Source organism: Dicentrarchus labrax, unplaced genomic scaffold (genome assembly GCF_905237075.1).
Source record: "Dicentrarchus labrax unplaced genomic scaffold, dlabrax2021, whole genome shotgun sequence".
NCBI lineage: Eukaryota > Metazoa > Chordata > Actinopteri > Moronidae > Dicentrarchus > Dicentrarchus labrax.
In genome coordinates this window covers 7,620,900-7,636,960 of record NW_026136710.1, presented here as the reverse complement: position 1 = coordinate 7,636,960, position 16,061 = coordinate 7,620,900, and the positions used below count along the sequence as shown (strand labels likewise).

General features: G+C 40.0%; 1 protein-coding gene across 1 annotated transcript; it reads left to right on the top strand.

The window, feature by feature from the left end:
• Position 1: 1 nt before the first annotated feature.
• thbs4b (thrombospondin 4b) lies at positions 2–15,969 on the top strand. The gene is made up of 22 exons (XM_051413052.1): positions 2–305; positions 3,491–3,688; positions 4,738–4,988; positions 5,105–5,207; positions 5,365–5,447; positions 5,562–5,613; positions 5,727–5,878; positions 6,896–7,033; positions 8,024–8,101; positions 8,210–8,362; positions 8,448–8,552; positions 8,640–8,747; positions 9,727–9,886; positions 10,686–10,804; positions 11,280–11,332; positions 11,450–11,643; positions 13,079–13,257; positions 13,528–13,576; positions 13,680–13,876; positions 13,995–14,167; positions 14,712–14,851; positions 15,151–15,969. The coding sequence occupies exons 1-22, from the start codon at positions 227–229 to the stop codon at positions 15,207–15,209; spliced, it is 2,823 nt and encodes a 940-aa protein (XP_051269012.1). The 5' UTR covers positions 2–226; the 3' UTR covers positions 15,210–15,969.
• Positions 15,970–16,061: the final 92 nt, after the last annotated feature.

The following is a 16,061-nucleotide window of genomic DNA, read 5'->3' as shown; positions in this document are numbered from 1 at the left end:
TTAGACTCCTGCGATCTTCACATTCACACATCCAATTCAGACACACAAAAGCAACTTCTGTTAGGCTTACCATGATAGTCTTGTCTCACCACTGATTCAAAAAGGAGGCAAGGACTTAAACGCACCATTCAAAGCAGGCGCAGACATACAAGAAACTGCCACTGTCTCGCATACTGATAAGTAACTAAAGAGAAACTGCTGATCTGGGACCAGTTGGAAGGACAAAATGGGTGTGTGGACAGCCCTGATTCTGGCCTCACAGCTGCTATTAAAACTGTGCTTACACGTGGAAGCCCAGGCTTTGGGTGAGTGTTACTTCAAATGTTTGAATTTGCTTTTCATATCAATCATTTAAATGTCATTGAAATTTTCATATTGCTAGCCGATTGCAAAATTCAAGAAATGAAAAACCTCTTCTGTTTGTCTTTTATATATTTCTTAACACAAACACACATACACACAAAGAAAGATGTCTTTGATTTTATTTGAATATTGCATTTTTCTGACATCCTGGCTGTGATGTAATCCTCCATTTTCATTATCTGTCGAAAAAGATTTAATGGCTCCACCCTGGGTATTTTAACACACTACGTATGAATTCAATGCATAATGGATAAAGCAGACACTGTGAAAGAGAATATCATACCCAGACCCAAAGAACACAAAGGATTAGACATGGCACGGGATATTCACAGAGGTGCAAATAAAATGCTAAATATCCCTGTCACTTGTGGAAGAGATGAGGCGGTGGAATACATTTTTGTGTTTGTGACAGGAGGTAGACAAAGATAAAGAACAAAAGCAGACAGACTTTTAAATCCACCGTCTTTCTGCTGAAGTAAAGTCACCCTGCTTTTCATATCTATCCAGCCAGATCTGCTTGATTACTCCAACTGAGGAGGTTCAGCTTTCTGGCTCGCATTAATTCAAACAAAGTCCCAGCTGGGTCACACACATGGGAATAATCAGAGATGATCTGGGCGCAATATTGAACTTCAAGTCACACATATACGCTCAGACTCTCCTCCTCCTCCTCCTCCTCCTCTCTCTCTCTCTCTCTCTCTCTCTCTCTCTCTCTCAGTCTCTCTGATACACACAAATTTGTTCAAGGTCACACAAATCTGAGCTGCAGACATCATGTAGAAGTATTGGTGTTTATAGTTTATCAGCTTCTTACAAACCACTCCAGTGATTGATGGCAGAGCTTTCATGCACCCATTAATCCCTACAATCTTTTGGCAATAGCCGCCTGATGTTATGTATAAAACAAGTCCAGATTAATGGAGTTCATCATCTATCATTTCCCTTGCAAATGACTCATTGTCTGCATGACTGGAATTCACTGTGTTCAAAAGGAGAGAGACCAATTTAAAGCTGCGGTAAGTAAGATTTTAGTAGCACAAAACAGCCATTCTATCTCTGTAAAGGGTTATTGGGGTTATTGATCAATATTAACGTCTCAAGGATGACTTCACAGGGAAGTTGAAAGTACTGGAATTCAAAACTTATTTTTTACTCTGGGCACAAAAACTCCCTGCCCAGGGACAAAGTAGCTATAATCAATACTTTCATAACAACAATGTATCAAACGACAATATGAAAATAATGTGAAACACTCATCGGAACCTGCAGAGAATTATCACTCATAGCTCATTGTTTAGCTGTCAGACTTCATTCTCACTATTCTCATTGTGTCATTTTTGTCCAAAGCAGCCAAATCAGCTAAAAAGCTCTAAAAGCACTACCTGCTCGGCACCAAACAGCAGACCGACATTCTTAACGAATACCTGGTGAACATTGTGGAGCATTTAGTGGTTAAACTCCCTCAGGAGTTAGTGGGAAACCAAAAACAGAACAAAAGAAAGAGTGGATATCACAGCTGAAATAAGCAACTTTGATGATTGTTGATGATATGTCAATTTTGTGTTGACAGCTTGTTTTTGCCTACCCAAATGTCCTTTGAAAGTTCTTTTTTGTGTCTCAAGCCAAAAAAATGCAACTGAGAGCATATTATTGTTACACCATTTTACAGGATGAACTGTAATGGATCTCCCGGTAGGTTGGTTACTTACAGCTACTGAGAAAATGTGACTTCACTGTTTATGTTAATCACGGGCTGATGTTGATGATGTAATTCCCTCATCATTACTGATGGTGGACTAAGTAACCATAACACAGTAATACATCACAGCTTACAACATGCAAGACCTCAAATGTGAAGTATTTGTTTAGCAGTAAAATGAAGAATACTGACCATTTGTACCCTTTATGGTAATATTTAACCCTGATAGATTTATATGCTGGTGTTAAAGAGAGGACGAGACTGGATAACTTTATGGCTTTCATCTGAACTAGTTTTATGAAGCTTGAAATCTGAGGTTAATCAGGGGCTGAAATAAGGCACTTTCTCAGGATCTCTGGTATGAGACAACCCTGACCCCCACAAAGCCCTCCGTCCAGAAGATTTATGAACAGCAGGATTGTGTGTTTTATGTGCAAGTATGCATCATCTTTGCAGTGTTACAGTAACTGAGTAAAAACACGAAGCATGCATTAAGGTTCATTTGTTGTTTTGTTCATTTTTGGACCCATAAGCCACACTGAGTTATAATACCCACCAGGTGATCTCGGCAATCATGAGTACAAAAGACTCATTTTTGGTGAAAACGATGTTGACAAAGCTGTGTAAGCAGGCATTTTTGGTGCTTAGTCACATTTAACTGCACACATTTTAAAATCCCCTATGTTGTGCTGAAATACGCCACGTGCCAGACAAAACACGAGGAGAGGAGATAGATAAAAGAAAAAAGGAGAGCTCTCATCTGGGGATCATGCTTTGCAATCTTGGCTGACAACGGCCAATCTCCGGGAGCATTTGGGAGCAATTTTGCTCCCTCACGACAGTGGGCTTTGCAGACTGTTTTCAGGGTACTTGTGTATTCATGATGTGAGCAGATGGCGGACTAGAGATTCACTGCACATCCTCTCATGGCCTGCCCAGCTCCCGAGTCACTGTATTAAAGGAAGACTCTAACCATGAGTGCAAGTGTACGTCTCACTGGTCTTTCACTCCCACTAAGCAGCCTGTCAGTATATATGTCTAAATTATGCCATGTCTCTGTCTGTGAGAACAATGAATTAATTGTGGATGAAAATGAGAGCTCACATACACTTTTGTCAACCAAACAGCTTTTGTGTGAATCTAAAAGACAATAATAATACCATATAACTAACCGTCACAGTATATAGCTATGATTTGCTTCGTATATCTTTCTCTGAGCCAACTTTGCCTGCCAAGTTTGTGCTGACTGATTGACACAGAGTCCCGCAAGAGTAACATACACTGGGTCAACATCATCATCTTCTTCTTGTCAACTCAGGATGTGTTTACTCTGGGATTGCAGCGCGGCTGCAGATTGTAAATATTCATATCTCATCATCCATTACTCATGTGCTTTACCACTTCTCTCTTTCCCATCCCTGTCAACAGTCTATGATCTGCTCACCTCGCCTGATTGCCTGCCAGACCTGCTGCAGGGGGGCCTGGCTGAGCAAGGAGTGAATGAGGCTTTCATCCTAACCTCCTTCAAGTTGCAGCCCAAGACCGGAACCTCTGTGTTTACCCTGTACAACCCCAGGGACAACAGCAAGTACTTTGAGTTCACTGTGATGGGGAAGCTCAATAGAGGTAAGAGAACACGAAAGAGGCTCTGGTACAGTTTAAAGCTGCACTTATCAACATTTTTGTGTTAACATTGGGTTAAATAACTGTGTGTAAAGTGAACGGGGTCACTTATTGTGATGAACCCACAACATAATCATACAACTTTGCAGTTCCCCACAGTTCTATGGAGCTTTTTAGCATCTTTAAGGTTGTTGTTTTGGTTTTACAGGCCACAGCTAAACTGGTTCATTCCCCCTAGATATTGTTTCCAGCTACAGCAGCGGTTTTTAGCAAAAAATGCAGAAAACCGACACGCTACACTACCTGACTACCACCAAACAGCAGACAGACACAGTAGCAACTAGCTAATAGTGAAACATTTAGCAGCTAAAGAAAAAGAGAAGAGATGTTTCCCTCAGAAGTTAGTCAGAACCAAAAACAGGTGGCCAGAAACATGACTATAAATAAATGCTAACATTGATCCATCTGTGAATAAGCTAATAATTATTTCACCATATTAACTTTATTAGGTGATAAATAATCAATAATGTATTTACAGCATGTTCTTCTAAATTTATATTTATTTCCACTCAAAGGAAAGTAAGAATCGTTATTATCAGCTCTAGGTTATTTCTTTTATCAATACCACAATTGCTTTTATTGGCATTTTATTGGCATTGGCCATGCTTATAGTTTTTGGTATTGTCATTGATAGCATGTTAGCATGCTGATGTTACCATTCAGCTCAAAGCACTGCCATACATAGTACAATCCCACATAGCCACTAGCGAGGCTGTAGACTCTTAATCTTGTTGTTAATTGGGATAAATCAACCATTTATGGTAAATGCTCCCTCTAAATCATCTTTTTCACAACATCCCTTTTGACATGCAACAGTAGGATAAACACAGATGTTACCAGTGACACTAATTAAGGCCTGCTCCTTCATTTGTATCATTGGTAACACCTGTGCTTTCCCTACTATTTCATGTCAAAATAGCTGCTGTGAAAAATGTCTATTATTGCTTCTTTGCTACCATCATTTCCTCTTTCCCTGCTCTGTCTTCTCATAGCTGTGTTACGCTACCTGCGGAGTGACAAGAGGATGAGCTCAGTAACCTTCAACAACCTGGTGCTGGCAGATGGCCAACAACACCGACTGTTGTTTCACCTAAAGGGGATGCAGCAGCAGGGGCCAGGTGGGGTGGAGCTGCATCTGGACTGCAGGCTGGTGGAGACAGTCAGGGATCTCCCTGCTGCATTCCAGGGTTTGCCAGCAGGCTATGGTATGGTGGAGCTAAAGACCATGCAAGCCAGAGAGCAGGTGACCCATCACTCACAGTATTTACATACAATGATGAATATGTTTCTGTCCCAATAATGGATGTGCAGGTTTCCAAATGGCTTAGCTGTCCACTCTGACCTGTTTTATTTTAACAGGAGAGTTTAGACGAGCTCAAGCTGGTGGTTGGGGACACATTTGAGAATGTTGCATCATTACAAGACTGCCATTTCCAACAAAGAGACTCTGTTCAAACTCTGGGTAAGATCGTCTACAGAGACTGCCAAATGTTTCCTTGTAAAAAAATCCCAGCAGTAGGAAAACAACAGTCAGTGTTTGTCAGAGTGACTTGAGAGCAGGCTCAGAGAATCCCCCACCTCTGCTTCAGTTTAACAAAATAACAGTCCCTTTCTCTTAGGGGTCAATACGAAGCAGCTGTCCAATCAAATGCTGGAGTTAACGAAGGTGATAAATGACCTGAAAGATGTCCTCATTCAGCAGGTAACTACCACTAACTGTTCCTCTGAGGCCACTTAATCCCTGCTTCCTTACCCCTGACCTTGCTGATAGCTTGCATGACTGCATATAAACTTGTTTATGTTTGACCTTTTCCAGGTCAAAGAGACCTCATTTCTCAGAAACACAATCTCAGAGTGCCAGGCCTGTGGTAAGCTCACGTCCAATAACAGCCATGTCACTCACCAGTGAATGTGATGCTTAATTTTTGGATTGTAAAAAATGATGAATTAAATGTGTTTTTCTCCTTTTTGTTATTTAAAGGTCTTGGTGGTACAGAGGTGGTGAAACCAAGGTGTGCCCCAGGTGTCTGTTTCCGTAACGATATGTGTATAGAGACAGCGGACGGTATCGAGTGTGGACCATGTCCTGATGGGTACACTGGGGATGGTTTTAACTGTGACGATGTGGATGAGGTAATGTGTGTCTCTCTACTTCTATACTTGTAAGAATCAGAATCAATATAATTACAAAGTGTGGCTATTTTGCCCAACCTCAATTGTTGTATTTTTGGGCTAGAACTTGGGTTTATGGTTGAGATTATAGCTACAGTTAGGTTAAGATTTGGCAACATAGCAGCATGTTCACATTCTGGTTTTGAATCCAGATCAAAAATATTGTGGACTAACAGCTTGTTAAATCCACTCGTACCTCCAATGCAAACAGAAAGGATGCCTCAAGGGGGTCCTTGAACTACAGCATACATCTTGCATACATTTGTGATAGTATACGCATCTGTTGTGTATTAACAGTATCTTCACTGTATTTCTGTTCATTCTCATGTACAAAACAGCAGATGATAATGACAGTCTAAGATATTAGATATGCATCTTAATCAGTAGGCTACAATGACACCCCCATTTGTTGCCTTTGTTTGAAAATACTGAGTAGTACAACAGCACATGTAATATTACACCATGTAATATTACTAAATGCTCTACATAGAAAAAGTCCTATTTGGACTGATGAGGGAATTTTCGTCAAACTGGGGTCTCTGAGTTCTGAGTGAGGTGATATAAGACTTAATTAAAATATTTTTTGCAGGCTCCAAAAGGTCTATGAGAAATTGTGTGCACAGATTTCACCAGGGTTTTTTTGGGGCATTTGAAATTAAATCTGGCAATGGGCTCATCAAAGTGGCCCACAGGATCTCATAGAATGTAATATGGTATAATGGAAATCAGATAACATTAAGGCATGACTGTTTATCAATGAGGTTCTCATGAGGATAGACGTACAAGGATATGTGTGTGTGTTTGCCTGTCTGTCTTTTCGTGTTTGAATTGACCCCTTTTCTAAGGACTGGCCCCTTCAGTGCTCACTTTTTTGCGTGAGCAAAAGTGTCATCAAACCTAAAAGCTTTCATGGAGAAGCCCTGTGAGAACCGCATACATTTTGCAGCTTCAACAGAACTCTCGTCCTCCTTTCTGCAGTGCCAGTTTAACCCCTGCTTCCCAGGAGTAAAGTGTGTGAACACTGCTCCGGGCTACCGCTGTGACGCCTGTCCGCTGGGCTACACCGGCCTGCCAGTGGAGGGTGTGGGCGTTTTGTTTGCCCAGACCAACAAACAGGTAAAAGACTGGATGAAATATGTAGGACACAAAGACTTTTGACACAGAGACTAGAATATGAAAAGGGATGCATGCAAATTACAGCATAGATCAAAGAAGACATTAAAAAATCATTATAAAAAGGGTTTCTGATGTAATAATGCTACAAGAGAACATTTTAGATTAAAGTCCTCAAATTATGGTGTAATTATTTATTATTATACTTGTTTATTTATTTATTTATTTTAAAATATTTACCTGTCACCTATTTAAGTACAGATGGAGAGGACAAGAAGGTAGGGAATAAGAGGGAAAATGTGGAGGAATGTTGCTTTATTGCAGTGCAAATTGAGGTAATAGTTTTTTAACTACATACAATTTGGTAGCTAAGTCCAGTGGTTCCCAACTGAGCAAAACTAACTAACCAAACTAAATCTGAGGGGATGGAGATGATTATCAGGAGAGCACACATCTGTACTGACTCATTTTACTTTTCTCTAATCTTTGATTTTTTGTGAATTATTAGATAATTTAACCTCTTCTGGGTTATTTAAATGAAACCATGTGAGAAGTTCAGAAGGGAACTCTCTCTTTGGTGGAACTGGTAATAACTCACAGACATCTGAAACATGACAAGGGGCCCCAAATAGATAATAGGTTTTTGTTTCTGTAAGGGTTCACGTGCCAAAAATGTTAGGAGCCACTAGTATAATATATATATATAATATACATTTATATAATCCTATGATTTCTTAAAATCCTAATTTAAAAAACTGTAAAATAGCTGTCTGTTAAATGTAGTGGAGTAAAAGCACAATATCACATAGCTTCACTTACCTTAAAATTAGTACAGTACTTAATATAATGTAATAAGTTACTTTCCACCACTGTTAATTAACTGTATTATATTCAGTAATTAATGTAACCTTCAGGGAAAAAAAGGGAAGAAGGTAAATTGTCATAAAAACCAAACATTTGGAAGCATTCACATCTTGAATTCATTATTTTCAGGTCTGTGACGACATCGACGAATGCAAAGGACCAAACAACGGAGGCTGCACTGCAAACTCAATGTGTCACAACTCTGTGGTAAGACCACTGTCAAATATTATCTGAACACTACACGTGGCTTATGTAGAACAATTATGTAATTTGTGTGGCTTTACAAAGAAACCAGATGTCTTCATTCCTGCACAGGGCTCTTACAACTGCGGCAGCTGTAAGACAGGTTTCACAGGAGATCAGGTGAAGGGCTGTAAGCCAGAGCTCAGCTGCGGCAACAGCCTGACCAATCCATGTGACATCAACGCCCTGTGTACTGTAGAGAGGGACGGGTCCATCTCTTGTCAGGTAAGATTTCACACTTTTTTCACCCACAATTCCATACAGTGTGCATGCTGTCTGAGTTTTTGAAGGGTTTCATTTGTCTTCTCAGTGTGGAATTGGGTGGGCCGGTAATGGATACCTGTGTGGGAAGGATACCGACATTGATGGATACCCAGATGAGAAACTCAAATGCAAAGATATAAACTGTAAAAAGGTAAGCAAGGCGTAAATTGTCAGCAAATGTGACTTTGCTGTCATTTCTTGTCTTTTGCTGTTATTTTACTGTGTTATCTCTTCACAGGATAACTGTGTCTACGTTCCTAACTCTGGTCAAGAGGATGCCGATAGGGATGGTCAAGGAGACACCTGTGATGATGATGCAGATGGCGATGGTATACCAAATGAGCAGGTGGGTGCAAAAGCTGTAAATGCATGCAAGCACACATGGGCAACATATATTATTTTTATTCTTTGTAGTGTTTAGTGCATAAAAGGTCAGAAAATAGTTAAAAATGCACATCACAGTTTCTTTCAGTCCAAGGTGATGTCTTTTGTCTAACCACCAGTCTAAAACCTAAAGACATTCAATTCACAAACATATTAGACAAAGAACAGCAACATGTCATTACTGTAAGACTTTAACCAGAGAATGTTGGCTGAAAGGAACAGTTCAACATTTAGCCTGGCTCAGTCCAAAGGTAACAAAATCCCTCTACCAACCCCTCTAAAGCTCACTAATTAATATGCTTTTTAAAATTTATACAAAAAAGGAGTGTGGCATAAAACCTCTTGTAAAGCTGTTGTTAAAGATGTTGATTCTGGCGGCCCCTGTAGACAAAAGCGGTAGTGTTTCCACCACCACGTGTTGTCTGATTTTGAGGGTATTCCGACTGAACCCAACCCATTAAAAATAATGCATTAAAAATAACTACATAACTAGATAACTAATAGAAATACTAAAATGTTGTATGTGTTAAGCAACCATGATATAAAGTGTTAACTAGTGAGCTTTATAGGTGCTGGAAGGCAGATTTTGTGACCTTTGAACAGACTAGCTTTTTCTCCCAACTTCCAGTTTGTGTTAAACTATGCTTGCCGGCTAACCTAACTTCCAATTACCCGAAAAGACATGAGAGTGGAATCAATCTTCTCCTCTAACTCTCAGCAAAATGTTGAACTATTCCTTTAAACAATTCATTGATCATCAAAACAGTTTTCAGTTGATCGACTAATGGATTAATCAACTAAGTGTTTCAGCTCCCACATGCAAGGACACACATTTGCATAGATAACCAAACATGTACACGCAGGCCAGTCCATTGCCACAAATGCACTCACAGAACTAGACATGCTGTGAATGAGACCTTTGTGTTCTCTGTTTGTCTCAGGACAACTGCTGGTTAAAGCCCAATGTGGACCAGAGGAACAGTGATAAGGACACCCACGGCGATGCCTGTGATAACTGTCGCATGGTGGAGAACCCTGACCAGAGGGACACTGACAGCGACGGCAAAGGGGACGCCTGTGATGACGACATGGACGGAGATGGTATGGAGAGAAATTACATCACTAACACTGACACTCGAGCTTATATAACCAGCATCACCGAAGGCACTTACTGTTATGACTTATTACTTGTTCTCTCCTTCACATCTCCACGTTGCTCTGACATTAAATTATTCAAGAATTACACTCATGCAGACAGATTTTACAGTAAATTAGGCATCTCTCATGATCTAAATGTGTAGCAGTATGGATGCTTTCATAAGCCAGCTAAGGCATGAGAAACAGCAGCACTGCAAAGAAAAAAAAATCAAGGCCAGTAGCAGTCTGACCCCTGAGCGATACACAAGCTTTGATCATTCACCACTATGATTACACCTCAAAAAGCCCCACAGGAAAGAAGATAGTTTTTTCCTTATCGCTGCTGCTTGACCTTTATGCATTTGTGGTGCTGCTGCTGCCTCCCTGCGATGAATAAAAAGTAGCATCTGAACACAAACTGGTGTTCACCTATATAGCAAATGCAACAGTGCAATCTAGTGGTGACATTACAAATAACATGCTATATTTCTCTGCATTTATAAATCAAATATAAATTCACTGATTGACTCTCAGTCTGAGAGTGTCTGTCACAAAATCTTCCTCACTGTAATATATATAAGTAACAATAAAACCATTATGCATTCTGCTACAGTTAATATTCTCCATACTGAAAAAATAGTGTTGCTATACCTGCCACCTCTGAATATATCAGACATGACAATAATCTACATCTGAAGATGAGTCAGACTGTCTGTTAAAATAACATTAACCATCTCCTCTTCTCTTGTTATTTGGCGAGCAGGCCTGAAGAACTTTCTGGACAACTGTCAGCGTGTCCAGAACAGAGACCAGCTGGACCGGGATGGAGACGGCGTGGGAGATGCCTGCGACAGCTGCCCTGACATCCCCAACCCAAACCAGGTCAGTCAGAGCCAGATAGAAAGATGGTTGGACAGATAAATGTGGCGGAAAGTAAATGTGTACATTTACCCAAGTACTTTTCTTTACCTTTTTATAGTTTTGAGGTACAGTACTTGTACATCCATTTCCATTTTATGCTAAGTTATACTTCTTTTCCACTATATTTCTGAGGGAACTATAGTACTTTTTAGTATTACTATTGTAAGATTAAACCAGTGGTTCAAACATTTCCTCTTTAACCTTCTCAGATGGTTTCCTTTAAATAATCATTTAAGGCCCCAATAGGTAAAAAAGTATCTAATATTTCACAAAAAAACAAATATTAGAGAAAAGTCAGAGAGGTTGACCCCAAAGATGGGAACCACTAGACTGAACTAAAATTAGCTTCACCTCAACTAGCTACAACAGTAAAATGCTGCTTACACATGAATGCATCCCTTCAGCTTTTAGTGAACTCGCTTGCTTCTTGTTTCAGTCTGATATTGACAATGACCTGGTTGGCGATTCCTGTGACACAAACCAAGACAGGTAATATTTCCACAGTATCTCTGTTGTGTTCTTGCAGATATCTGAACAGTTTTTTTCTAATACTAGTACTAGTACTACAGCTTTTATTAATGTGTGATTGTGTCTCTTCCCCTGTAGTGATGGCGACGGTCACCAGGATACCAAGGATAACTGCCCACTTGTGATCAATAGCTCCCAGCTAGACACCGACAAAGACGGGCTGGGTGACGAGTGTGACGACGACGACGACAACGATGGGATCCCCGACACTTTGCCACCGGGACCAGACAACTGCCGGCTGGTACCAAACCCTGAGCAGACCGACGACAACAGTGAGCACTAGTCTCAAATACATTTCAGCACTTTCAGACACCACACAATAAAAATTGTTTACAATAATGTTTAGATATTGTTGTTGATATATTTGGCTGAAAAAAACAGCCTGGTGATCAAATGTTCATAATTTCATTTCCACACCCATATTCTCCCTGACAAGCTTGAGCAGATTAAGTGGCAATTTTGTCGGGTAAAAGCACCTGCACCTGCACCCATTTGTGACAGTACTTGTGTAAAAATGGGCTCCAAAGTCAGCGGGAGTGGAGTGTCAATTGAAATCAAGTGCGGCAAGGCAGTTGTTGTTGGCAGTCAGGGAGTTCAGGGGTGTAGAGCAGAGAGACCTTCAGGGTGTCCCTAACAATCTTTATTTGTGCTTATAAGCACTATGTAGACATGGCGTTTTTACCCATATATACCTACCAGTTTGGAATATACAAGAACAAAACATTTATTCACCTGTTTTGGAGATTAAAACATCAACCACATTGTATAAGACATTCCAATTAAGCAACAATAGCACAAAATGATTACAGGAACCACTGAGTTTGTGATCTTTATAGTAGCTGTAGTACATACACAGTCTTAGTGTTAGTCTTAGTCCAGCGTCTAGGATTTAGTTGCATTGTGTAATTCCAGATTGCAACTTCCTTGCTTCACCCTCCCATTCCAAGTGCTAACGTCATACTATGGTGGCCACGAAAAAGCGTGAACTCCCCTATCTGGAGCTTTGTCCCTTCTGGGCTATTGTAGAAACATGGCAGTTCAACATGGCGGACTCTATTGAAGGCGACCGAAAACATATCTATGAATATTTCATTCCATTTCTGCCAATAGATTCTCCTAAATCTGCCACACTTGACCTTTAATAGCGTATCATGACTCCAACATACAACAAATGTGCTAGAGAAATAACAGTGCAGCTCTTTTTAGCATGCCAAATGCAGCTGAGTAATTTCTAATTCTGCCAACACTTCTCTGTCACAGCAGGGTGGCGAAAAGAGCTTCTACTCAATCCATCAAAATTAAACAAATGCAACATTCATTCTTATTCTTTTGTTAAAATTTGAATAGCCCCGTGAGGAAGGACATTTTTTTGCACTTCGGCAGCATATTTGAGATGTTTTATATTCAGGCCTCGCAGCTCTGCAGAGTCTTAAAAAGGACATCAATTTTCTTTGGAGGCAGGCCTTTTTGACAATTTTGTTGAAGCGAGTCTAAAATCTCCTCATTGTGACAAGGCAGGAAACACGCTGGTTTTAAAGGGAATAAAAGGAGCGGATCACTTTGCATAATTGACGCAACGCAATCTAGGCTATTGTCTGTAATCAAAAACTTACTTTTAACAAGTGTCTGCGCCTTGATCATGAAATAGCAATCAACTGTCTTTTTAACTTTAATTTAAGACTAAATCCCCCCTCTGCTGTCCCTCAGATGATGGAGTTGGAGACGTGTGTGAGTCTGACTTCGACCAGGACAAAGTGATTGACAGGATAGACAACTGTCCTGAGAATGCCGAGGTGACCTTGACTGACTTCAGGGCCTACCAGACGGTTGTGCTGGACCCTGAGGGGGACGCCCAGATTGATCCCAACTGGGTTGTTTTGAACCAGGTGAGATAACTGTTAATGGATTAAATTAAAGTGAGGGGTTAAGAGTGATGAACCTACAGAGAATTATGTCCTGAATCTGCAGCTGATGATATTTCCGCTGCCCCCAAGCGGCCAAAGTTACTGCAGATTTAATCCACTGCTAACAACTAAACACAGTGCATGCAAAATAAATTCTCATACACCTAAGTTGCAATTAATAGCTTAATGAGACTTTAGCACATAAAAGGATCAAAATGCAAAATTCCTTATTAACAACTCTTTCTCGCGCAGGGAATGGAAATTGTTCAGACCATGAATAGTGACCCAGGATTGGCTGTTGGTAAGACGTATTTCCTCTAAGTCGAAAGATCAGTCACACAATGTTCTCAAAAAAAGTCCATTCTGAACATAAATAACATACTGATTACATTATCTGTCTATAGGTTACACTGCTTTCAGTGGAGTAGACTTCGAGGGCACATTTCACGTAAATACAGTGACTGACGACGACTACGCTGGCTTCATCTTTGGCTACCAGGACTCATCCTCTTTCTACGTGGTGATGTGGAAGCAGACTGAGCAGACCTACTGGCAGGCAACACCCTTCAGAGCTGTGGCCGAGCCCGGCATCCAGCTTAAGGTGAAAAGTACAAGTCATGTCACAAATCCCCCAGCAGCAGATTCATACTCATCCTATTTTTATCCTTTGACATATTTTCCACACCCGTCTCACTTCTCTCCGTGTCTCTGTTCGTCAGGCTGTGAAGTCTAGATCAGGCCCCGGGGAGCACTTGAGAAACTCACTGTGGCACACTGGAGACACCAACGACCAGGTTCGTCTGCTGTGGAAAGACCCAAGAAATGTAGGCTGGAAGGATAAGGTGTCCTACCGCTGGTACCTGCAGCACCGCCCACAGGTTGGATACATCAGGTATATATGAGAAAAGCTGTTCCACATATTTGTCTTGATAAAGGAATAGTTCGACATTTTGGGAAATCGACCCTTTTCATTTCTTGCAAAGAGCAAGATGAGCAGATTGATTGATTCACTCTCATATATTTCTGTTCAATATGAGGATACAGCAGCTAGTTAGCATATCTTATCATAAAAACTGGAAACATGACTCTGTTCGAAGGCAACAAAATCCACCAGCCCCTCTACAGTTCAGCTTACTAATTAACATATTATATATTTTTTATTTATTTATTCAAATAAACTAGATATAAGTATTATAGATATATTATTTAGATTTAGAGCTGCTGGTAGGGTTTTTTTGTTCCTTTTACCAGAGCCAGGCTAGCTGTTTCCCCCTGTTTCCATTCATTATGCTAAGCTAAGCTACTAGCTGCTGCAGCTCTACAGACAGGGAAGAAGCAAGAAAGTGAATAAGCATTTTTCTCAAACTATATACTATAGAGTGGAACACACAACATAGATTAAACCCCTTTTAAATCCCTTCTTGTGTCTTGTTTAGGGCTCGATTTTATGAGGGAACTGAGCTGGTGGCCGACTCTGGCGTGACCATTGACACAACCATGAGAGGAGGACGACTTGGTGTCTTCTGTTTCTCTCAAGAAAACATCATCTGGTCCAATCTGAAATACCGCTGCAATGGTAAGGACACATTTAATGAAAAATCTTTCAGAAAATCATTATTTCTTATTTTGAATTACTGTGATGACATGCTAGGGAACACTTAACTTATCTTTGTGCTGCTTTCAAAGCATTTAATACATAACCTATTTTCTTAGTGTCCTTCATAACTTGTGTCTGAAAAGTAGGACAGTAATAATACTTACATTTTATCTTGTGGTTGCATAAACAAGACTACAGCTGTGAATAAAATTAGTTTGGCCTCACTTGGTTGTAGATTCTGAGCTTGTCTCATGACACCTTACTTCTCACTTCCACAGACACAATCCCAGAGGATTTCCAGGAGTTCAGCACTCAGCACGGCGTTGACTCACTGTAAAGTCGAGACAGAAATATGACCACCAGATCTCCAAAGAATGCTTCAGTGTGTGTGTGTGTGTGTGTGTGTGTGTGTGTGTGTGTGTTAGAGAGAGAGTATGTTTATGTGAGTGTGTGTGTGAGTGTATGTTTGTGTGTGTATTGATGTAGTTTCTGTGCATATATGACCACGAGTTTTGTACTGTATCCTGTCTGTTTCCTTTACCCAATTGTGTCTTCCTCCTTTAGTCATTAACAGTAACTTTTTTACCAAACATGAGGCAACATGACATGATATAGGAACAAAAGAAACATAACATATGAACTTGTAATTCAACATAACATGGACATACTATTCAGTATTTCAGTTCCATCATTGCATATAGTTTTAGCACCAGAGGCCCCTGCGGTTTCATCATCATTATAAAAACTGTATTTTCTCCCATACAGTATTAACTGAGAAGATTTTAGCCTATGTGTAGTATAAACATGTGCAATCAGAACCTGCGTTGGATCAACCTCATACTGATGTTTTCTACATTTTGATCATAAACTGGTTGCATTTGTTCAACCATCGCAATGGTATTTTTACTCCTTTTGTGGAGAGGATGAACAAACCAAGTTTTGTATGACTCAAATTTCAGATTGTGCTTTGTCACACTTATTGTAGATGATTAATTTAAAGCTCAGTGTAACCTTGTTTGCTCCTTAAGATATTGATCATTTCATATCTATGTAGTCGAGAACCTGGTCAAAATAAAGGGCTTTAAAATATATAAAAATTCATGTTGATGTTGATTTTAAAGGTGTAATTATGATGATACATTTTATTTGTTTACTAAAATGTTAATGTTTAGATGTGTTTCTCATATAA